This window comes from Entelurus aequoreus, linkage group LG26 (genome assembly GCF_033978785.1).
Source record: "Entelurus aequoreus isolate RoL-2023_Sb linkage group LG26, RoL_Eaeq_v1.1, whole genome shotgun sequence".
NCBI lineage: Eukaryota > Metazoa > Chordata > Actinopteri > Syngnathiformes > Syngnathidae > Entelurus > Entelurus aequoreus.
The window spans coordinates 30998081-31023021 of record NC_084756.1 but is presented as its reverse complement, the minus strand read 5'-3'; the positions used below and the strand labels follow the sequence as shown (position 1 = coordinate 31023021).

At 37.9% G+C, this 24941-nt stretch overlaps 2 protein-coding genes across 4 annotated transcripts in view; one reads left to right on the top strand and one right to left on the bottom strand.

Annotated features, from left to right (window-relative positions):
- snta1 (syntrophin, alpha 1) overlaps positions 1 to 2060 on the bottom strand; it is an 84756-nt gene extending 82696 nt beyond the window's left edge. Inside the window, exon 1 of the mRNA XM_062037790.1 lies at positions 1692 to 2060. Coding sequence (XP_061893774.1) covers positions 1692 to 1983 — 292 coding nt within the window. The 5' untranslated portion in view covers positions 1984 to 2060. The remainder of the gene's footprint in view (positions 1 to 1691) is intronic.
- Positions 1 to 24941, top strand: part of cbfa2t2 (CBFA2/RUNX1 partner transcriptional co-repressor 2) — a 172895-nt gene that overhangs the window by 13051 nt on the left and 134903 nt on the right. The window contains exons 1-2 of one of the 3 annotated variants that reach the window (XM_062037789.1): positions 1286 to 1312; positions 2365 to 2440. The exons of 1 other annotated variant lie outside the window; for it this stretch is intronic. Coding sequence is in view for 1 of the 2 variants with exons in the window: in XM_062037787.1 (XP_061893771.1) it covers positions 2434 to 2440 (7 nt within the window). In the remaining variant the exon portion in view is untranslated. Of the gene's footprint in view, positions 1 to 1285; positions 1313 to 2364; positions 2441 to 24941 lie in introns of those variants that run through there. One more of the 3 variants, XM_062037787.1, reaches the window with a different exon arrangement.

The following is a 24941-nucleotide window of genomic DNA, read 5'->3' as shown; positions in this document are numbered from 1 at the left end:
GAAAATGGATGGATGGATGAAATATATAAATTAATTTATTAGATTGATTTGCTTTTTGGTTAGGGAGTTATCTTTATGTTGTCTTGAATTATTTCAAGGCTCAAATAAAGTTTTCTGTCATTGAACTGCTTGTTAGCTAGCATTATTTCCTGGTAAAAATAAAGTTTTCTGTAATTTAACTGCTTGTTAGTTAGCTTGCATTATTTCCTGGTACGAATAAAGTTTTCTGTAATGTAACTGCTTGTTAGTTAGCTTGCATTATTTCCTGGTACAAATAAGGTTTTCTGTAATTTAACTGCTTGTTAGTTAGCTTGATGTTGTTTGCATTATTTCCTGGTACAAATAAAGTTGTTTTTTTAATTGCTTTTTTGGCTCCTGCTGTGCTATACGAAACAGGTGAGTGTTTTATGACATTTATTTCCAGGCTCAAATAAAGTTTTCTGTAATTTAACTGCTTGTTAGCTTGCATTATTTCCTGGTACAAATAACGTTTTCTGTAATTTAACTGCTTGTTAGTTAACTTGATGTTGTTTGCATTATTTCCTGGTACAAATAAAGTTGTTTTTTTAATTGCCTGTTTGGCTCCTGCTGTGCTATACAAAACAAGTGAGTGTTTTATGACATTTATTTCCAGGCTCAATTAAAGTTTTCTGTAATTTAACTGCTTGTTAGCTTACATTATTTCCTGGTACAAATAAAGTTTTCTGTAATTTAACTGCTTGTTAGCTTGCATTACTTCCTGGTACAAATAACGTTTTCTGTAATTTAACTGCTTGTTAGTTAGGTTGATGTTGTTTGCATTATTTTCTGGTACAAATAATTTTTTTTTTGTTTTTTTTGTTTTTTTAATTGCCTATTTGGCTCCTGCTGTGCTATATGAAACAGGTGAGTGTTTTATGACATTTATTTCCAGGCTCAAATAAAGTTTTCTGTAATTTAACTGCTTGTTAGTTTGCATTATTTCCTGGTACGAATAAAGTTTTCTGTAATTTAACTGCTTGTTAGTTAGCTTGATGTTGTTTGCATTATTTCCTGGTACAAATAAAAAAAAAAAATTGTTTTTTTTAATTGCCTATTTGGCTCCTGCTGTGCTATATGAAACAGGTGAGTGTTTTATAACATTGATTTCCAGGCTCAAATAAAGTTTTCTGTAATTTAACTGCTTGTTAGCTTGCATTATTTCCTGGTACGAATAAAGTTTTCTGTAATTTAACTGCTTGCTAGTTAGCTCGATGTTGTTTGCATTATTTCCTGGTACAAATAAAGTTTTTTTTAATTGCCTGTTTGGCTCCTGCTGTGCTACACAAAACAGGTGAGTGTTTTATGAAATTTAAACATTGAAATCACTTTTGTTTGGATTAAGTTGACTTTTCCAACACCCAAAGTGAGTCTATGTAGCAGAACAATGTCGAATCTGTTTTCCAAACAGGCAAAAACAAGCTCCTGCTAACTTGCTAACTTGTGACTGATTAATCGGAGGCACATAAACATGGCGGCTGTCAAAGTTTGTTCAACAATAAAAGTCGACTTGTTGCTTTTTCCTCACTATGGACTAGGAGTGTGCGTTGGCGTTAATGGACATGCGTTCAATAAAAATAACTGTGGCAAAAGTCAAACGGGTTTGCAAATCCCGCCATTGAAAGTGGCGCTGACATTAAAGCAACGGTAAGTAAAATAAAAGTTGTATTCACCTTTAATACTAATCCCGAGTCCTCCGACATCTTGCTTGGTGACTCTCACCGTGCGCTTCACGTTGGTGATGGTCTCCGGCACGGTATTAGAGCTAAGGTTCGGGGGGTCTCCGTTGATAGCCCCCGGGGGGTTCGGCTTCGGCTTCTCCGGCTCCTCGGCGCCTTCCCCGGGGTTGACCGTCAGCGTGTCCTCGGTGAGCGTGGCCAACGCCCGGATCCAGCGGTCCACGGTCACTCGGAGCTCCAGCAGTCCCGTTTTCTGCGCCTTCATCGCGGCAGCCATGTTCATCATCGCATTCCTGGAATAACTCTAGAACAGGGCTGGCTGTCCAGAGAGGAGATATGAGGGCTGGGGTAGGGGCGCACACACACACACACACACACACACACACACACGCACGCACACGCACACACACACACACGCACACACACACCCGCACACCCACGCCCAGCATGGCGTTTTTCCTCCACTGCAGCAAGAATTAAAGTTCATTAAACCGTTCATTACACACACACAATCTTATTGAACTTTTAGTACAAACTGCAATTTCCACCAGCAAAAGTTTTGATTTGTTCTTGATTGTCCTGCAAAGTGTGTGCTTTTTTTATTTTTTATTATGCAACATAGTCATTGGTGACAACACTATATAACAGCATATCATATCATTCCCAGACACCGGGCAAAGACGCCCCCCAGTGGCTATGGGCGGCATTGTGTCTGACATTGGAGCAACCGGATTGGATGTTTGGTGAGTGTTTCACATTATAAAGCATCAAAACTCCTTAAAGAGGTTATATATATATATATATATATATATATATATATATATATATATATATATATATATATATATATATATATATATATATATATATATATATATATATATATATATATATTAGGGCTGCAAAAACTAATCGATTAAAGTCGATTATAAAAATAGTTGGCGATTAATTTAGTCATCGATTCGTTGGATATATGCTATGCGCATGCGCAGAGGCATTTTTTATTTTGTTTTTTTTTTATTTTTTTTTTATTTTTATAAACCTTTATTTATAAACTGCAACATGTACAAACAGCTGAGAAACAATCATCAAAAACAATACGTATGGTGCCAGTATGCTGTTTTTTTCCAATAAAATACTGGAAAGGATAGAAATGTAGTTTGTCTCTTTTATCCGATTATTAATCGATTAATCGAAGTAATAATTGACAGATTAATCGATTATCAAATTAATTGTTAATTGCAGCCCTAATATATATATATATATATATATATATATATATATATATATATATATATATATATATATATATATATATATATATATATATATATATATATATATATATATATATATATATATATATATACATATATTTATACCGTATTTTTCGGACTATAAGTCGCAGTTTTTTTCATAGTTTGGCCGGGGGTGCGACTTATACTCAGGAGCGACTTATGTGTGAAATTATTAACACATTAGCGTAAAATATCAAATACTATTATTTAGCTCATTCACGTAAGAGACTAGACGTATAAGATTTCATGGGGTTTAGCGATTAGGAGTGACAGATTGTTTGGTAAACGTATAGCATGTTCTATATGTTATAATTATTTGAATGACTCTTACCATAATATGTTACGTTAACATACCAGGCACGTTCTCAGTTGGTTATTTATGCCTCATATAACGTACACTTATTCAGCCTGTTGTTCACTATTCTTTATTTATTTTAAATTGCCTTTCAAATGTCTATTCTTGGTGTTGGCTTTTATCAAATAAATTTCCCCCAAAAATGCGACTTATACTCCAGTGCGACTTATATATGTTTTTCCCCTTCTTTATTATGCATTTTCGGCCGGTGCGACTTATACTCATATTTTGGTACCGGTACTAAAATTATTTCGATACTTTTCTAAATAAAGGGGACCACAAAAAATTGCATTATTGGCTTTATTTTAACAACAAATCTTAGGGTACATTTATCATATGTTTCTTATTGCAGTTTAGTCCTTAAATAAAATAGTGAACATACTAGACAATTTGTCTTTTAGTAGTAAGTAAACAAACAAAGGCTCCTAATTAGTCTGCTGACATATGCGGTAACATATTGTGTCATTTATCATTCTATTATTTTGTCAACATTATTAAGGACAAGTGGTAGAAAATGAATTATTAATCCACGTGTTCATTTACTGTTAATATCTGCTTACTTTCTCTTTTAACATGTTCTATCTACACTTCTGTTAAAATGTAATAATCACTTATTCTTCTGTTGTTTGGATGCTTTACATCAGTTTTGGATGATACCACAAATTTGGGTATCAGTCCGATACAATGTAGTTACAGGATCATACATTGGTCATATTCAAAGTCCTCATGTGTCCATGGACGTATTTCCTGAGTTTATAAACATAATATAATTTTGAAAAAAACATAAGATGTTGTGATGCCAAAAAATATCGACATAATCATAGTAGTATCGACTAGATACGCGGGAACGGTACGCTTCAGAAGTGGTATAGTAACGAAAATGATTCATTAGTATCACGGTACTATACTAATACCGGTAAACACTTCCTTGTGGTCTACCTAATATGTAATAATAGTTCTTTGGTCAAATTGTTGCATTGATCCGTGGTTGTCAAACATTTTTAACCAAGTACCACCTCAAAAAACTTGGCTCACCAAGTACCACCATAATGATCAACTTTAAAATACAGTAGCGTAGTAGGCCCAAGTATTCGTTAAAAACAAGGCAGAGGTTTTATTGTGTGAATGCTCCAAAGCATTCACACATATGGTTTTCTACTGTTCAGCCTATTCGGGAATCGTGGGCTTTCCCTTGACAAATTCCCAGATTTCCCAGAATTCTGATTTCCATTCAAAAGGATTTGGCCATTTTTCAAACTTCCACCATTTCCACATTTGTTTAAACCATTCCAACTTCAACATATTGCACTCATCCTGGACATTCAAACTATCATATTTTTAAGTTAAAAAAAATTCCAGGAATTCCCAGAATTCCCGTTTTTTTCAAACGCTTTTTTGACCTTTTTTTCTGGCGACTACTCCTTCCACATTTTTCAACCCACTTCAACCGTTCCACCGTCCAAACATTCCTAATAATCAGGACAAAAAAACGAAGTTATTTTTCGAATTGGAAAAATTCCCGGTTTTCCCGAAATTCCAGGAATTCTGTCATACCAATTCTCAATAAAAAATGTTACTACTTCAACATTCCTCAACCGATTTGAAAAATTCCAACACCAACCATTTCAACTCATTCAGACCATTCAAGTTTTTTACCATTTTCAAAAAAATTCCGGCTTTTCCCGGAATTCCCAATTTTTTTTAAAATTCCCATTGAAATCAATGGGACATTCTTTAAAGTTCCACAACTCCCACATTTTTCATCTGATTCAAACTGTTCCAACTTCAAAATATTCAGCCTGTGTGGGAATTGTGTGCTCTACTTCAACAATTATAGAAAAATTCCAGGATTTCAGTTCAACGTCAGCATTGGAGCATTCACACGCAATTCCTTCAGGAACAAGTAAGTTTAATACTTTTGGCCACATTACACATATTTCGAACAGTAACACTGGGTTTGAATACATCAAACTAAAACAGTGTACTTTAATCAAGGGATTGTTTGGCGTACCACTAGTGCTACATGTACTACAGCTTGAGAATCCCTGTCATAGTTTATGTTTCACAGACCATTTTCAAACTGCTTATTTACGTGGCGCCACTTCGACAATGTCTTCTTCCCGTCAGCCATGTTGTAGTTTTTAGCGCTTCCATAGCGAGTCTACTGACAGACATAAGTTCGAACTATACGCTACTTTGTATTAGAAATGGCGACAGCGGAGGATGCATTTGCATGTACGAGCCAGTCTGCCCCACAACAGGAAGGAGCTTATTGAGGACAGTGTCGGACTACAATGGCGGACTCGTGCAAAGCACTTTGGGTAAATCTCTACCATATATGGACAATCTGGTGAAAAATGTCACATACTTATGCAAATTCCGATTGTCTCGTTTGGAATGTAAAGGAACGCAAGGTTATTTTATAAATATCTGGTTTGATTTCAAGTTTTGGGGACTTATGCAGATCCCAAATACACAACAGCAGGAACAAATCGGTAAGAAAAGTTGGTTTTGCATAATATGGCCCCTTTAAAACAAGTTGATGCAGTCGCATGTTTGTGTTTGTGTGCACGCGCATCTGTTTCACTACAGCAGGTGAAATAACAACCAGCTGTTAGGAAGCAGTCCTCTTCTAGGTGGTCTGAGGAAGAACCCTTGAGTTCATAAGATCATACAAAATCACCCAAACTGTGAAAATTCATCAATAAAAAATAAAAAAAGCATCCTTATATAAAAACATTTCCATGGAAATGAAGGCGTACACAACTAAATAAGGGTTAGCTAATACTCTGCCGCCATCTAGTGGTCCAAATGCTTCACTACTTGAACACTGCAGTAAAAGAAACGTTTAATAGTCCAACTCCACACCATGAAAAATGTAATTATTACAATATGTATGTGTTGCATTTTTCTATTTATTACAAACACAAATTAAATGTTTTATTGTGTAGTTGTTTAGGAATGTCTGTATGCTAATTAATACATTTTGGGAAAATTGTAACAAAGTACTCTGACATGCAGATTGATGTTAATCTTGGAGGAAATATAAAAACATAAACAAGATAACTATCATCAATACTGACAAATACAAGAGCAGACTGTACTCTGAACAATCTAACAAAACATAACTCAAAACATTTCTGTACACTTTTTAAGATGTTCTCTCAAATGTAGAGAACGTTTTTTTTATAACCTGCTTCATTAAAAATGTGCCTTGCAAAAAACATTACTTATTCCTATTGGTATTTTAAATAGGACACACTATACAATAAGGCATTTGGAGCCATTATGAATAATAATATTAAGAACAATGATGATACATGTTTCCATCATCTCAATTTCAATATTATTTAATTTTCTAATGTTTAACATGATTTGGTTTTATTGTCAAATTTATCCTTCAAGATTTTACGTTGTGTATTGAGCTTTTCTTCTTGTCTATAATTATGGTTTCAAGCACACGTTGATAAGGTACACAAATGGACCTGCACTGAAGGGTACAGAAATTAGTCTCAAAAAGGTACACTTTCAACGACCAGCAACTGCAGAAACTTTTACCAGAACTTTCTTATTTACCCCAGCAAATAAAGTTCCCTTTGTGTATCCACCAAAAACTACCCGGGTAGATTTAGTTCTTCAGGAACTTTTCGGAGTTTCTGCCAGCTAGGTGGGACTTTTTGAAGGTTCCCGGAACCTTTTAGAGGGCGGGCTGTGCTGTCGATCACTGATTGGTTGAACACAGTTGGGGAGATTCCTAAAACGTATTTTTCGAACACAGAACCAAACTTGACAGTAAAGAGAAAGAATAACAAAAGGAAGTTTCGACTTGCAGGAACTTTTGTGGGGGATCTTTGTGCTGAAGAACGCTGATTATTGGAACTATCTTGCAGCCATAGTCTTTAAACTATATACAGTTTATTGTTGTTTATTGTATTTCACAAACTTTATTTCAATACGCGAAGCTACGAGAAGTGGACGGACTCTTTTAAACATATTTACAGAGCAGTATGAAGCCCAACTCGAAGCAACGACCCCTGCTGCTTACTAATCCCGACAGTTCGATGGAAAAATGTGAAATAAAGGAGGCAGCACACAAGTGGAACGAAGGTAAATAACATAAAATATTAACTCTTTAATTTATTACATAATGTAAAAGTAGTCAGTGACACTCCATTTGAGTAGTTATTAGCCTCAACCCGAGGGAACAGAATGCTAATGCTAACAAGCTAACGCTAAAGCAGATGTGTTCATGTTGTCGGCGTGAGATAAACCCTGACATTTATTATTTGTATATTGTTATTTATAGCTGAAATGGACCGCAAAGAATCGCCTGAGCCATTCACTGAAAGGACGACTCTCTGACTGTTGGACACTCGGGACAAAAGTCTGACTTTTTTTTTAAAGAATAACATTTTGTATATTAATGTATTTTTTTTTTCATTTACCGTATTTTTCGGAGTATAAGTCGCTCCGGAGTATAAGTCGCACCGGCCGAGAATGCATAATAAAGAAGGAAAAAAACATATAAGTCGCACTGGAGTATAAGTCGCATTTTTTGGGGAAATGTATTTGATAAAACCCAACACAAAGAATAGACATTTGAAAGGCAATTTAAAATAAATAAAGAATAGTGAACAACAGGCTGAATAAGTGTACGTTATATGACGCATAAATAACCAACTGAGAACGTGCCTGGTATGTTAACGTAACATATTATGGTAAGAGTCATTCAAATAACTATAACATTTAGAACATGCTATACGTTTACCAAACAATCTGTCACTCCTAATCGCTAAATCCCATGAAATCTTATACGTCTAGTCTCTTACGTGAATGAGCTAAATAATATTATTTGATATTTTACGGTAATGCGTTAATAATTTCACACATAAGTCGCTCCTGAGTATAAGTCGCACCCCCGGCCAAACTATGAAAAAAACTGTGACTTATAGTCCGAAAAATACGGTACATACTTAGTAAAAGAACGGTGACCTAATATTATCTGTTTATTTACGTGGTTATCAATGTAGAAATATACTAAACCACTCATCCATATGTCATCAGCCTGATTTGTATAAACTTCCCTGGATTGTGAAATGCAGTGGAAACACAAACCACACACTTCTACAGGAACTCATGGCTTCAGGAACATAAAGTTCCTGAAATTTTGTTGGGAAATGGCCCATAGTACTCTTTTAGTTACAAGCCGGTATACCATTTTTTCACTCTTGCTGACCGTTTTACGTCATACGTTATCTAGAATAATCTCTTGAACACAAGATTAAAGATACGTTTAATGTGTCTTTACAAAAATAGACCAACACAATCTGTCCAGGGATTAAACACACCACTTTTATTCAAGTGATATTATTTCCACCATATGGCTCAGTATAGTGTTGTAGTAGCACTTATTCAGGTCAAGTGGGAACCTTTAAAGCGTGACCACAATATGTTTAATGTTTCCATTAGAAATAATAATAAAAAAATAAAACATTTCAGCGTTAAACAGTCATTATTAATAAGCAATTAGTAACTGTTGTAACAATTATTTCAACAATTGTAACTGTCATACAAGTGTAGAAAGAGGTAAACCACTGTAACAGCTCATTAGTATTGAATAAAGAGGTAATACTAGTAGTGGTGGTGCTGTTGGGGGTCTTCACTCACAGTGTGTGTGCGTGTGTGTGTGCGTGATCTTTAGCATTATGACAAAGTGCACCATGTGACCTCCGGTCTGTACATCTGTCAGTCTTTGCCTTTGTAATATTGAGTGGCAGGTGGCCAGCCTATCCTTCACAGCGGACCTTCATATGTATTATTTGCCAACAAAGCCAGGATGAATGTAAGACACAAAGAATGTGCGTCCTTTTGTAAAAAAACACATTTTTGGTTGTCAATAGTACATGTGTCGTCCTTTTAAGCAAGACATTTTCAATTGTTTTGACTAGGACTTTTGTCTTTATGCATGTTGGATGGCATTTTAGGCTGGATGGGTGTGAGGAGCATCAAATAATGCAGTGAAATTATCAGATTAATAGCACCTTTGAATTTGGATTAATCATGATTAATCACAGGTTTTTAGTCGCTTGCCTCGTTTTAATTAACTTAAAAAAAGACCCCAATATTTTGACACAAATGTAATTAGTCAGATTATCATACAGGAAGAAAACAAATTATGTTTTATTTGATTGCGCGTCATTTATTTGCTCAAAACATGGTGATGACCAGTAGAATGGAAACACAAGTTGACTTTATATTAGGGGTGTAACGGTACACAAAAATTTCGGTTCGGTACGTACCTCGGTTTAGAGGTCACGGTTCGGTTAATTTTCGGTACAGTAAGAAAACAACAAAATATAAATTTTTTGGTTATTTATTTAGCAAATTTGCAAAATCTACCACCAAAAATATTTTTCTTAGTGGAATATTTTATGTGAAGTAATCGGAACCTTGGATGGGTCAATAATTCATAATAACATTGATTTTGATTCAATATTATGTTTTGAACAATGACAGTTTGAAAGAAACAAAACAGCTTTGTGTTATTAGTCAACATTGCAACTTTTTCTAAATTACATTTAACGTTTAAGCTTTTTTATTTCAATTTGTTATGTTTTTGTTTATTTTAATAGTATTTTTAGAATGTGCCGTGGGCCTTTAAAACATTAGCTGTGAGCTGCAAATGGCAGGGGTGTCAACTTTTGACACCCCTGCTATAGGTAATAAAAAATTAAATCAGATAAATCTATGGATAAAAAGCAGAGCCTGGCGACGCATGCGCGTTTATCATAACTCTCTCGCTCTCTCTGTCTCTGCCACTCCCTCACCAATGCCGCTGAATGCACAATTTGTTTTGTTTTCAACCCCTTCTTAACCCTGAACGTACATTGAAAATACACGCAACCCTAACTCAAAATGCCGGACATTTGAGGCATTTAAGAAACTCCGCCAGGACAGCTCCGCAAAAGAGGACATGTCCGGTGAAAAGAGGACATATGGTCAGTCTATCGTAGCCCGGTCGCTGCTAGCATGTTGGTGTTGTGCCTCGGTGTGCATTGTTTACACAACGTACGGTACGCTACTTAATATGTCCATGTGGAAACTCGTTCGGTACACCTCCGAACCGAACCGAAACCCCCGTACCGAAACGGTTCAATACAAATACACGTAACGTTACACCCCTACTTTATATGCTTAATTGTGTTTCACTGTATCCATTAAACCATATCCAATTGTGTTTGCAATCCGCAAAGTATGTGAAAATATTGTCTAAACATCACAAAATGCTGCAATTTCAAACGGTCATTTTGAATATTCCCGTTCAAATATCTCCGGCAATTTCTGTAAATTTGAGGTCGGATGACATCTGCACTCTGACCATATCATCAGATCAGTCATACTGGAAATAATCAAAAAATGGTAAGCAATGTGTTGTTTATCATTCACAATCCAAATGTAAGACAATAACACGTATGCTTGGCTTCTTCTATGCATTTGGAATCAAATAAATAGCTAACAATTGAGTCAACATGTCAAGGGTCCTCTATCGCGCCCATAAAACGCTCTAAAAACATCCAGAAACCGCCAACAACATTACATTTACATGTCATGACCTGAAAATTAACCAAATATGAGTGATATTGTTATTATATTATTTTAGCAGCACATTGATAGCAGTGAGTTAATGCTAGCTTACGCTGCTATTATTGACACACTGAGCCGGCGGCTACTTCTGCTTCCTTTCAAACTTCATAAAAGTAAATTCTAGATTATAATTCATGCATATCTCACGTGATAGTAGGCATATGTGGCCATTGACGGAGAGGCCAGTCGACTTTGACATCCCTGGAGATGGCGAAAAAGACACAAAAGTGGTGATTGGTATTTCATCAAAACAGGATTATGTGAGCGTCCCGTTGAGATTGCAGCAATGCTATAGTGTTTCAATAATTCTGCATCCGTTTAGCACTCAACTTCTTAAATTTACTGCTCATCCTCCTTGTGTTTGGGCTCAAAAATATAAGGTTCTGGATCGTGATTTTCCCAAAGTAATCGTTGTTGGCTCTCACAAAGTCTGCATGATTAGCATTGCTGTTAATGAGGAAGGGATCTGTGGTTCCTAGCTCTATGTCATGGATCATGTGACTGGCTTGCTCATTATCTCTCAAAATGGCTCTGGAATCTCCTTGAGAATGATATTATTTGAATCATATGTATTCACTCGCAAACTTTGGAAGTCTTTTGGTGTCATAAATCAGATATATCTGCTAATAGCTTCAATATAGAGGCAACTTGTTTTGTCATTCTACTTGTGCATTTAAGTCCAATCAGGATGTACACTATATAGCCAAAAGTATTTGGCCACCTGCCTTGACTCACATATGAACTTGAAGTGCCATCCCATTCCTAACCCATAGGGTTCAATAGGATGTCGGTCCAACTTTTGCAGCTATTACAGCTTCAACTCTTCTAGAAAGGCTGTCCACAAGGTTGTGTGTGTTATAGGAAGTTTTGACCATTCTTCCAAAAGCGCATTGGTGAGGTCACACACTGATGTTGGTCGAGAAGGCCTGGCTCTCAGTCTCCGTTCTAATTCATCCCAAAGGTGTTCTATCGGGTTCAGGTTAGGACTCTGTGCAGGCCAGTCAAGTTCATCCACACCAGACTCTGACTGTGCAGAAAGTCGGCGACCTCTTTGCACTATGCGCTTCAGCATCCGCTGACCCCTCTCTGTCAGTTTACATGGCCTACCACTTCGTGGCTGAGTTGCTGTCTTTCCCAAACTCTTCCATAATAAAGCCGACAGTTGACTTTGGAATATTTAGGGGCGACGAAATTTCACGACTGGATTTGTTGCACAGGTGGCATCCTATGACAGTTCCACGCTGGAAATCACTGAGCTCTTGAGAGCGGCCCATTCTTTCACAAATGTTTGTAGAAACAGTCTCCATGCCTAAGTGCTTGATTTTATACACCTGTGGCCGGGCCAAGTGATTAAGACACCTGATTCTGATCATTTGGTTGGGTGGCCAAATACTTTTGGCAATATAGTGTATTTTGTAGTGAGCACACCAGTCAGCGTCTCTTCATTCATATTTCCACTGACGTATGTGTTGATCTGATTGTTGACTGTATAACAACCCGCCTTTCAGATAACCATCCACGGTCAAAATAAATTGTGTGATTAATGAAATATTTTTTTGTGATTAATCACATGAGTTTTACCATGAATTGATTAACGTGGACCCCGACTTAAACAAGTTGAAAAACTTATTCGGGTGTTACCATTTAGTGGTCAATTGTACGGAATATGTACTGTACTGTGCAATTTACTAATACAAGTTTCGATCAATCAAAGTTAACTCGTTATTTTTGACATAATATATGGAGTGTGAAGTAACCCATCCTTTAACTGACGCTGTTAGACAGGTATTCATTTAACAATATAACATATACAACATCACGTGACAACCTCTGAGGAAGGCAACTGTTGGAGCCAAAACCGTCAGGTACGGAAATAAACGCACAGGTCTGGCTATAAGAATTACAAATTGCATTTAACAATATGTTTGTTAAAGTATTACGGTTACCCTCAAAATATCAGAAACAGCTGTCAGTTTGTAAGCTCTATTTTTAGCTCTCCCCCAGTCACTCTGTAAAATTGAACAGGCCCCCCTTTTCCAAACACATTGGCCCTCAATCAGCCACATATATGCATGTCTCAATTCCCCAAAGACACAGCGGACAGTTGGGGTGACCTACACCCGTATCCACCCCCCACACTGGATCCCTCTGACGCCTCCTGCTCCTGCATCCCTCCATATATCCCTCCCTCCCCTACTCTGCTGAGGGCAACAGCTCCAGAGGCCTACCATATGGGCCAGTGTCTGAGCCCTGTGTATGTGTTGACTGTTGGCCAGCCCCACCTGTTCCACAGCGGCAGCCCAGCGGACGTCCCTGCTGCAGGCTGATGGCCGCAGTTGATACGGTGATGATGATATCGAGAGTGCAAACAAATACACCGTGGATGCTCTTCTTATAGTTGTGACGTTTATCTATTTTAACCACAAAGAGGATAGCAGGAAATTATCAGAGACGCTGTTATTTCTCATTATACATAAATGCTAGTGCTGTCAAGCGATTAAAATGTGTAATCAGATTAATTACGGGGTTTCTGTGGATTAATTTTGATTAATCAGAATTAAATATCATTCATTTTTATATCTTCATTAATAGAGATGTCCGATAATGGTTTTTTTGCCAATATCCGATATTCCGATATTGTCCAACTCTTAATTACCGATTCCAATATCAACCGATACCGATATATACAGTTGTGGAATTAACACATTATTACATGGGCACATGCATATTCAACTATCCATCCATCCATCCATCCATTTTCTACCGCTTATTCCCTTAGGGGTCGCGGGGGGCGCTGGAGCCTATCTCAGCTACAATCGGGCGGAAGGCGGGGTACACCCTGGACAAGTCGCCACCTCATCGCAGGCATTTTCAACTGTAAATACATAATTATATAAATCAAAGCACATTCTATAAAAGTGACATGCTTAGAGTATTTTCAAATTTGTATAAGACAACATTTATCCACAAAGATGCTGTAAGGCAAAGATAACTAAAAAGTTGCACAACAGAATTACATGTCAAATATATTTCTTTTTAGACAAGGACATGCGGCGACGGGCAATTGGATGCAGGTGGAGAGAACAGTTGGCCTTCAAACGCAAAAATTAATCACAACCAAGTAAAAGAAAGAAAAAATCAAAACAATAAGAACTGTGGGGTACTTTTCTGCGATATGAAACTGATCTCCAAATCAACCCTGATTGAATTACAATTAAAATGTGGGTGGTTAAAGAGCCTTTTACATGCTTGGGGGTTGCTTTATCTCTCGAAAGGTACCGTATTTTTCGAACTATAAGTCACAGTATTTTTATAGTTTGGCCGGGGGTGCGACTTATACTGAGGAGTGACTTATGTGTGAAATTATTAACACATTACCGTAAAATATCGAATAATATTATTTAGCTCATTCACGTAAGAGACTCAACGTATAAGATTTCATGGGATTTAGCGATTAGGAGTGACAGATTGTTTGGTAAACGTATAGCATGTTCTATATGTTATAGTTATTTGAATGACTCTTACCATAATATGTTGCGTTAACATACCAGGCACGTTCTCAGTTGGTTATTTATGCGTCGTATAACGTACACTTATTCAGCCACTATTCTTTATTTATTTTAAATTGCCTTTCAAATGTCTATTATTGGTGTTGGGTTTTATCAAATAAATTTCTCCAAAAAATGTGACTTATACTCCAGTCCTTCTTTATTATGCATTTTCGGCAGGTGCGACTTATACTCCGAAAAATATGGTATTCAGGAAGGCACCTGTCTGTGGTTTTATGTGGACTTCTGTCTGTGGTTTCTTACTTTATTTATTATTATTATTGTTGTTATTAATATTTTATTTTTTATTATTTTACTTGTTGCGGGGGGAAAAAACAGCACATTGGATGTATGTTTGACAACTTGTTCCAATATTGTGTCTGAAATCAAATAGACAAATGTTTAGAAAATTATTAAATAAATGTCATCCCTGACTTTAAGGAAACCGTATTTCTCTTTGACTCCATAGTCAATTATGAAAAGTAAATGGCACAACTTACGATAACAACATAACTAATGTGCTCAGTTATTTTTATTACCGCTGATCAGTTCATTGTAAACAATTGCAAGTGTTAAAGCTGTTGGATGCTGACCATTAAAGATAATTCAAATCGACTGTCACCTCTCTGATTCACCAATATCGGTGAATCTGTACGAACAAGGCTATTGACGGCAGAGTACTTTATTGCTTTCAAGAAAACACATGAGTAACGATTGTGGTGTTACGACCCCTCTGAGTGGCACTATAGGGACTCAGCAATATATTAAATGGTCACCGTAGCTCTTAATCCATATCAGCACAGTAGTGGGGGAGGACACAAGTGATCAGGAATAGTGCGTAACAAAAGAAACACAGATGGGTGGACCGAGACACGCAAACAGATGAACAGACAATAACAGATTTTAAGATTAAAATATGGAATGATTTGCATTTGCGTGTGAACGGCAGACCGACAAACGTACCCGCCCTATAATGAACCCAAACTCGGGGGCCCATAATGAGAGGTCAAACAGAAGAATACGTGTCAGCCTCATACACCTGTGGCCTACCTTCTGCCACGTTCAGTTCGTCTCATTATAGCCTCCTGAATAATGTAAAGGTATAAATGCATGAAGGATCTACATAATAGGGCGATCTCTCTCTCCATCTGGTCATGGGTTTGTCATCATCCCTATGCCTGCCATCGCCCTAATATTCTGCTTACCTTATCTTTTTCAAGGGTGTCAATCAAAACTGAGCATTCTATGTAAATTGTTTTGATATAGTGCTGGCTATTTTTAGGCTGAAACAGGTGTCCCTAATGCCGTGGCCGCCAACTGTATAATGCGAGCCTACCCGCAGCCGTTTGGAGCTGACGTGAGCACTCTGGAGCCTCATGAGAATTAACCAGGCGTCTGCCACCTGACCCCCGGTGACTCTAAGCATCCTGGGCTCAGCTGATACGCGTGCCGTGTGCCATAGTGCTCCCCCACCCCGACTTACCCCCTCGCTGACATGACGAGCAGAAGGAGCGGGAGGACAGAAGGACCAGCAGGCAATTAATGATTATGCTGACTAGGGCCATCTTGCTAGCCTCTCAGCCCCGACCCCCACCCCTCTCTAAGCGCAGAAGCCCTGGCCTTGGCCTAGGGCCTGGCTCCCGCATGGACCAGACTTGGGTGGGTGGGTTAGCGTGGGTGAAGTGTCACCACTTACACAGCCTGGCGTGTCAGCTGTTGGAGATCACAGGAGGAAAGATGTAGGTTACGAGGCGATCAGAGGTAACTGGACTTGGTATGGTCTTAGACAACCAGGCTTTATCCTCTAGTTCAGGGGTGTCCAAACTTTTTCCACTGAGGGCCGCACACTGAAAAAATCAAAGCAAGCGCGGGCCATTTATTTTAAAAACCAATACAATATATGTATAAAAAATATACATTTAGGCCTCCAATCAGGCTTGATCCCAGGGACCCCAAAGGGTTTTGGTCAAAAAAATATAAAAAATGTGTCATTATTCAGTATTATTATTTTTATTATTATTCAAGTTTTAAATCTCTAGATCAACATTAGGTCTATCTGTCAATATAAAGTTTTTAAACATTTAAGTTGTATGCTCTTTTTGTCAAAGAAAACCATGTTTTTTTATGGAAAAAACAAAATATGCAATATTTTCACCCAATAAAATTTTTAAGTGGAATATTTGAGATTATATAATAATTGGAGCCTTAAAAAGGTCAATAACACCATTGATTTTAATTCATTATTATTTTTTTGAGCAATGACACTTAAAAACAAATCACACTAAAATTGTTGGGGATCCAAAAGGGTCCTACTCATTAAAGTGTTAAAAAATAAATACCTTTTTTTTTTTACTGTTTACTTTTAACACAATTGTCTCGAGATCAACTTCAGATCTATCCGTCAATTATAAGTTTTATTGTTGTTTATGTTTTTTTGTTTGTTTGTTTTAGGCCATTCTTTAAAAAAACAGCTCAGTTTTTTATATGGCAAACACAAAATATGCAACATTTGCCCCAAAAAATATCTCAAATATTTAAATGTGATGTAATTGGAGCCTTGAATAGGTCAATAATTCATAATGACATTGATTTTGATTCACTATTATTTTTTAAAGAAAGAAACAGCCTGCATGGCAGCTTTGTGTTATTAGAGTAAACATTGCCACATGTTCTTGTTACATTTCACCTGTTTGCTCTTTTATACCACTTTTTATGTTTTAAATTTTTTTCAACCATATTTTTAAAATGTGCCGTGGGGCCGTTAAAAAATGACCTGCGGGCCGCAAATGGCCCCCGGGCCGCACTTTGGACACCACTGCTCTAGTTATTTATTACACAGCGTATGTTCCAGAAAGGCCATCCATCTTTTTTTTTTTTGCCTTATACTGTTCAGGGTCATGGTGACCTGGGGGCTATACAAGCAAGAAATGTTATTTGTCGAAACAATTAGGTTTCAATAATATTGTTAGCTGGCTTGACATTGAATTTATGACCAAACAAACTGTCATAACTTCATCAAAATTGGAGAGATATCATTGTTGCCACATGTTAAAGGCCTACTGAAATTATTTTTTTTTATTTAAACGGGGATAGCAGATCCATTCTGTGTCATACTTGATCATTTCGTGATATTGCCATATTTTTGCTGAAAGGATTTAGTTGAGAACATCGACGATAAAGTTGCAACTTTTGGTCGCTGATAAAAAAAGCCTTGCCTGTACCGGAAGTAGCGTGACGTCAACAGTTGAAAGGCTCCTCACATTTCCGCATTGTTTTCAATGCAGCTAGAGCGATTCGGACCGAGAAAGCGACGATTACCCCATTAATTTGAGCAAGGATGAAAGATTTGTGGATGAGGAACGTTAGAGTGAAGGACTAGAGTGCAGTGCAAGACATCTTTTATCGCTCTGACCGTAACTTAGGTACAAGCTGGCTCATTGGATTCCACACTCTCTCCTTTTTCTATTGTGGATCACGGATTTGTATTTTAAACCACCTCGGATATTATATCCTCTTAAAAATGAGAGTCGAGAACGCGAAATGGACATTCACAGTGACTTTTATCTCCACGACAATACATCGGCGAAACACTTTAGCTACGGAGCTAACGTGATAGCATCGTGCTTAACTGCATATAGAAACAAAAGAAATAAACCCCTGACTGGAAGGATAGACAGAAGATCAACAATACTATTAAACCATGGACATGTAACTACACGGTTAATGCTTTCCAGCCTGGCAAAGGTTAACAATGCTGTTGCTAACGACGCCATTGAAGCTAACTTAGCAACCGGACCTCACAGAGCTATGCTAAAAACATTAGCTATCCACCTACGCCAGGCCAGCCCTCATCTACTCATCAACACCCGTGCTCACCTGCGTTCCAGCGATCGACGGTGCGACGAAGGACTTCACCCGATCACAGATGCGTTCGGCGGCCCGGAGACGGAGGAAGTTAAGGTGAGTTCGGCGGCTAGCGTGTCTGCTATCCACCTCTCAGTCCTCCTGGTTGTGTTGCTGTAGTCCGCCGCTAATACACCGATCCCACCTACAACTTTGTTCTTTGCAGTCTTCATTGTTCATTAAACAAATTGCAAAAGATTCACCAACACAGATGTCCATAATACTGTGGAATTTTGAGATGAAAACAGAGTTTTTTGTATAGGATTCAATGTGTCCGCATACTTCCCGTTTCAACGATTGACGTCACGCGCATACGTCATCATACATAGACATTTTCAACCGGAAGTTTAGCGGGAAATTTAAAATTGCACTTTATAAGTTAACCCGGCCGTATTGGCATGTGTTGCAATGTTAAGATTTCATCATTGATATATAAACTATCAGACTGCGTGGTCGGTTGTAGTGGGTTTCAGTAGGCCTTTAAGATCTGTACTGGTACAAACACACACAATTTGGACATGACCCAAATGTTGCATATAGTAATCAACACAGAGACACAAATCATCTGTTTGTTTGCTGGCTATAAATAACAGACCAATCAGCCGACGAGTGTCATGCCTATCACCTGGGTGACACCATGCGTATAATTTGTGTTGTTTTGCATAGGCAGTTGCAATGTGTGACTAAGGATCAACAACCCTTGCTGGATGCAAACGAGAAGGTTCCACCTTGTAAAAAATTGCTCAGCTTTGAGCGTTACATCCAGACGCTGGTTCAGTTGGCCAGTAGGTCATGTCAGCTGATTTACTCTGTAACAATCCTGCTGGTGTGATTAAAGGGGATGCCACAAAGGCGATGAAGGGGGCTTGGTAGTGTCGGTGGGGGCTCCGTGGCCAGCTGTCACACAGAGGGACCATAATGACCACAGCAAATCCCACCGCCGTCTGAGCCTGAGTTCTTCTTTGACTCAGGCCTCCTGTTAACAGACCAGTCATCCCTTTTGTTAAGCTGTCAAGGAGCTGCTTGACTAGATGAGTTAGACAGCACATTGTTGTCACAATCAAAGGTTTAGTCTGGATTGATGCGTTGTTTGGGTAGGTCACTGAATACATGCTTGCCTTAAGTTGCACCCGCTTATTGAGTTTTAAGTGGAAATAGTATTTGACTCTGTGTCATGATGGTAAATCTAAGAAAAGGTTACATAGACTATCAGTTTACTTGCGCACCATATTACATTGTGACAGGCTTACTATAAAAGTTTAGGACTGCTTTTTAAAGTTAAAAAAAATACAAATAAGAATGCCCATGATTGTCACACACACACACTAGGTGTGGCGAAATTATTCTCTGCATTTGACCCATCACCCTTGATCACCCCCTGGGAGGTGAGGGGAGCAGTGAGCAGCAGCGGTGGCCACGCCCGGGAATCATTTTTGGTGATTTAACCCCCAATTCCAACCCTTGATGCTGAGTGACAAGCAGGGAGGTAAAGGGTCCCATTTTTATAGTCTTTGGTATGACTCGGCCGGGGTTTGAACTCACGACCTACCGACCTACGGACCATACTTGCCAATCTTGAGAACTCCGAATTCGGGAGATTGTGGCGGGGGGGGGGGTTAAGGGGGGAGGAGTATATTTATAGCTACAATTCACTGAAATTCAAGTATTTTTTATATATACACTACCGATCAAAAGTTTGGGGTCACCCAAACAATTTTGTGGAATAGCCTTCATTTCTAAGAACAAGAATAGACTGTCGAGTTTCAGATGAAAGTTCTCTTTTTCTGGCCATTTTGAGCGTTTAATTGACCCCCACAAATGTGAAGCTCCAGAAACTCAATCTGCTCAAAGTAAGGTCAGTTTTGTAGCTTCTGTAACGAGCTAAACTGTTTTCAGATGTGTGAACATGATTGCACAAGGGTTTTCTAATCATCAATTAGCCTTCTGAGCCAATGAGCAAACACATTGTACCATTAGAACACTGGAGTGATAGTTGCTGGAAATGGGCCTCTATACACCTATGTAGATATTGCACCAAAAACCAGACATTTGCAGCTAGAATAGTCATTTACCACATTAGCAATGTATAGAGTGTATTTCTTTAAAGTTAAGACTAGTTTAAAGTTATCTTCATTGAAAAGTACAGTGCTTTTCCTTAAAAAATAAGGACATTTCAATGTGACCCCAAACTTTTGAACAGTAGTGTATATACAGTACACAGTAATGAAAACACAGTTGTTCTACTAACTGTAATGTACTTGCTGCTTACTTAAAAAAAAAAAATAACACTTACCTTTCACTATTTGAGTAGCCTTTGTTCTGCCATTTGAGTACTGGCGAGCGATCTCTGAATCCGGGAACATATCTTTCACCGATTTGTTGAAGACATCCGCAAAAGAGAACGGGATGTTGCTTGCAGCTATCAGCATAGCCATCTTTGTCTCGGCATATGTTACACCCTCGGGTCTCCATTTAGCAAAGTGGCTCATAATACTGGGCTGCGTTGCCGCCGCCTTGTGCTTCTCCGACCGTTACTACTTGCCGTAGTTTTGAAGCAATGCATGATGGGAATCCGGATGTTGTGTGTCAGTGTATTAACGTGCCGACTGGAATAAACACACACTGAGAAATAGCTCCGTGCCTGCCTGCTTTATGGGTTATAGATAAACCTATGTATAACGGAGACATATATAATAGTCTCCTTTTCAGGTGAGAGAGGACGCTAAAGGCAGTTTATTGTTGTCCGGCTGGAAAATCGGGAGAAATTCAGGAGAATGGTTGTCCCGGGAGATTTTCGGGAGAGGCACTGAAATTCGGGAATCTCCCGGAAAATTCGGGAGGGTTGGCAAGTATGCAACGGACACTCTAACCACTAGGCCACTGAGCAGGTTTTACCCAAAATGTATGGACTTAGGCCTTGTTCACACTGCAGGTCAATTCCAATTTGTTTGCCCATATCTGTCTTGTATCTGATTTTTTCATGTCCGTGTGAACAGTTAAATTAAGAAAGTTCCATATACGACACAGACCTCTTTTGTATGTGGACATAATTATGGATATATATGTGATGCGTCTTCAATATGAATGCTTTCGCGCTCAGGTCGCGTTAATCCGACCAGAACGTCATGAAAATGCGATAAGCGTCATAGTTATGTGCCAAAATAGACGGTTACAAAATAAATATTTGACAACGTACCAGAAAACAGGTGAAATGAATATGTTTTAGGGACTCACATACAACTTTAACCACTCCTGTCTCCGACTGCTCTCCCACAGACACATTCTTTGCAGACATCGAAGCAAAATCTCCCGTAAAACTGGGAGAGTAAGTAAGTATATTTTATTTACAAAGCACTTTTCACAGATAAAATCACAAAACGCTGTACAAAACATAGATGAAGTAAAACAACAATTCAATTTAAAACAACAGGGGGAACATCATAAAAACGATACACAGTGGATTAAAATGATAGTTAAAAGGTGCATCAACTAAAAGCCAAAATACTTCCTTCTTAATCTTCTACGCGCAATAATTTGGTTCAAAAAATGTTGACTTTGATTGTACAAAATCCTTGAAATTGCCACAAATACGTCAGTGGAAGCCATGTTTACTTCTGTGAAAATTGCGATTTGTGCGACATCATGACGTCATGTCTGCATGCGGGTCAGATTGCATTCACATTAGAAATCACTTTTTTTTTTTTTTTTTATGTGAACGACCACTAAAAAAATCGGATTTGACAATAAAATCCAAATTTGACATCCGACCCTGCTGTGTAAACATAGCCTTAGACATGGTCATGCACGGTACTAGAATAGTCATGACAATGCATAATAAAGTATGGGCGATAAAGAAGCTGGCGTTGAGAAACAGTATGCTGTGTCTAAATTTGTTTGCATATGTTGCACAAGTAGTTATGCTTCTCCTTGTTGCGGTGTATTTACACCACTGCCTTATACCACACGCCAATGACTACATTGGTGGCTGCGCTATAAAACTACAGTATTGTGTGCATACTAACACTCTTTAATGAGAAGATATATGCCTGTTTTATAATTTATGATTTCCTCTTGACAGTTTTGCATTCCGGGTCGCCTTAAAGCACAGCGCATTCTAACAATTTAGCGGGCCTCACTTTAAAGTCAGTCTTCCCGTTAGCTGGTCCTCTCTGTGCTTCTCTGCAGCAGGTGCAGTAGGTAATGAATGACTCTTGCCTGCCTTGACAGGCTTTCAGTGAATCCGTAGAATTGCTTTTGACACAAAACTGGTGAAAATCTGTTGCTTTGGGTGACATTTTTTATAAGAGATGTTGCCATAGGTACACTGATATTGTTGGGTAAAACGTAGACCAGACCTGAGCAAAATACGGCCCGTGGGTTGGGTACGGCCTGTTAAGATTTTTAATGCAGCCCACCGAACGTTTCCAAATAATTTTTTTTAAACCTTTTTTAAATATCAAAACTGTAGCCTCCAATACGATGTACAGTGCCATTTTCAAATTACAGTGAATCTTGAACTATATAAAGTATTACAATGGTTGGAATCTGCACTTTTGAGTGATATAAAGGTTATTACGAAAATCTACGTCACAGCAGCTCCAGGCAGATGAGGTACGAAGCAGTGAGGGTGGGGTTTTGTTTATGTGTGTGTATATATATATATATATATATATATATATATATATATATATATATATATATATATATATATATATATATATATATATATATATATATATATATATATATATACTACCGTTCAAAAGCTTGGGGTCACATTGAAATGTCCTTATTTTTGAAGGAAACGCACTGTACTTTTCAATGAAGATAACTTTAAACTAGTCTTAACTTTAAAGAAATACACTCTATACATTGCTAATGTGGTAAATGACTGTTCTAGCTGCAAATGTCTGGTTTTTGGTGCAATATCTACATAGGTGTATAGAGGCCCATTTCCAGCAACTATCACTCCAGTGTTCTAATGGTACAATGTGTTTGCTCATTGGCTCAGAAGGCTAATTGATGATTAGAAAACCCTTGTGCAATCATGTTCACACATCTGAAAACAGTTTAGCTCGTTACAGAAGCTACAAAACTGACCTTCCTTTGAGCAGATTGAGGTTCTGGAGCATCACATTTGTGGGGTCAATTAAACGCTCAAAATGGCCAGAAAAAGAGAACTTTCATCTGAAACTCGACAGTCTATTCTTGTTCTTAGAAATGAAGGCTATTCCACAAAATTGTTTGAGTGACCCCAAACTTTCGAACGGTAGTGTATATATATATATATATATATATATATATATATATATATATATATATATATATATATATATATATATATATATATATATATATATACAGCTGTTAAGTGATTATTTTTTAATCAGATTAATCACCCTCTTGAACTTTGATTAATCATCATTAATCACAGGTTATTATTTGCTTGCATAAATACATTTTGTAAGTAAGAATGAAGTGCACAATTTGAAAGTCATTGCAAACAAGGTACAGTTACTAATTAATGTCGTAAACATACTCATAAACAACTTAACCTACTGCACCATTTAAATCTGCATTCACTCTTCTTTAGTTTAACCAGTTGTTTAAACAATATTATTTACCTTTTCAGATGACAATGCTGATCTCAATTGTGACCCCAGCAAGTTGTAATTACTTACTCAGGTTCAATGTTCTCCAGTAAGCAAAATAAATTTACAATTTGATGCTGTTATTTGTGTAGTACAGTTGGTTTATCCATGCCGTAATCAGCTGTGGTGATATGAATGACATCTTTTGCAGGACTCTGTCTTCACAGATGTTAAGTGGTTTACATGTGGTGGCTGTCCATTTAGCAAGGGCATTATTTAACTATCTGTAGTACATTTATCGACAGCATTGCCCCTGTAAACTTTGCCAGTGTAGTTTGTTGTCCTCTGCTTGTTGTCATTGTAGCATTCAGGCTAGGGGCACCATCCTCGAGTACATGTTTAGCTTTAAGATGGTATTTTAAACTTGGATGTGCGCTGATAATAAAAACATATGTCGCAGCAATACAAACAGGTTACCTCAGTTTTATCTAAAATTCTGTTATCTTAAGTTCTGTTTTGAAGCAAAATTGGCTGCTTCTCATCGCGATCACAGTCAGGGCAAGAAACAACTCAACCCAATGGGCACAATGAGAAACCTCATTGGCTGGGAATATAATCAGACAAATTGGGACACTTTGGTAGCCATTTAGGGCCTGGAACTGGCGAGGACAACAAAAAAAGCACCTGTCCAACACCCCCAAACCCCCCACCGCCGATCCCACCACCACCCATCCCCCACCCCGTTTCTTCGCGAGTACACATTTTTCATCTAAATGGGAATATATGAACATCACAGCAGTCGGCATCCTAATGACAGCAGATTTTGCACGGTAAGTGATGTTTTATTATGTTTGTTGGCTCTCATAAAGTCCGCAGAGAGCAGAAATCAGTGATGGAAAATAAAA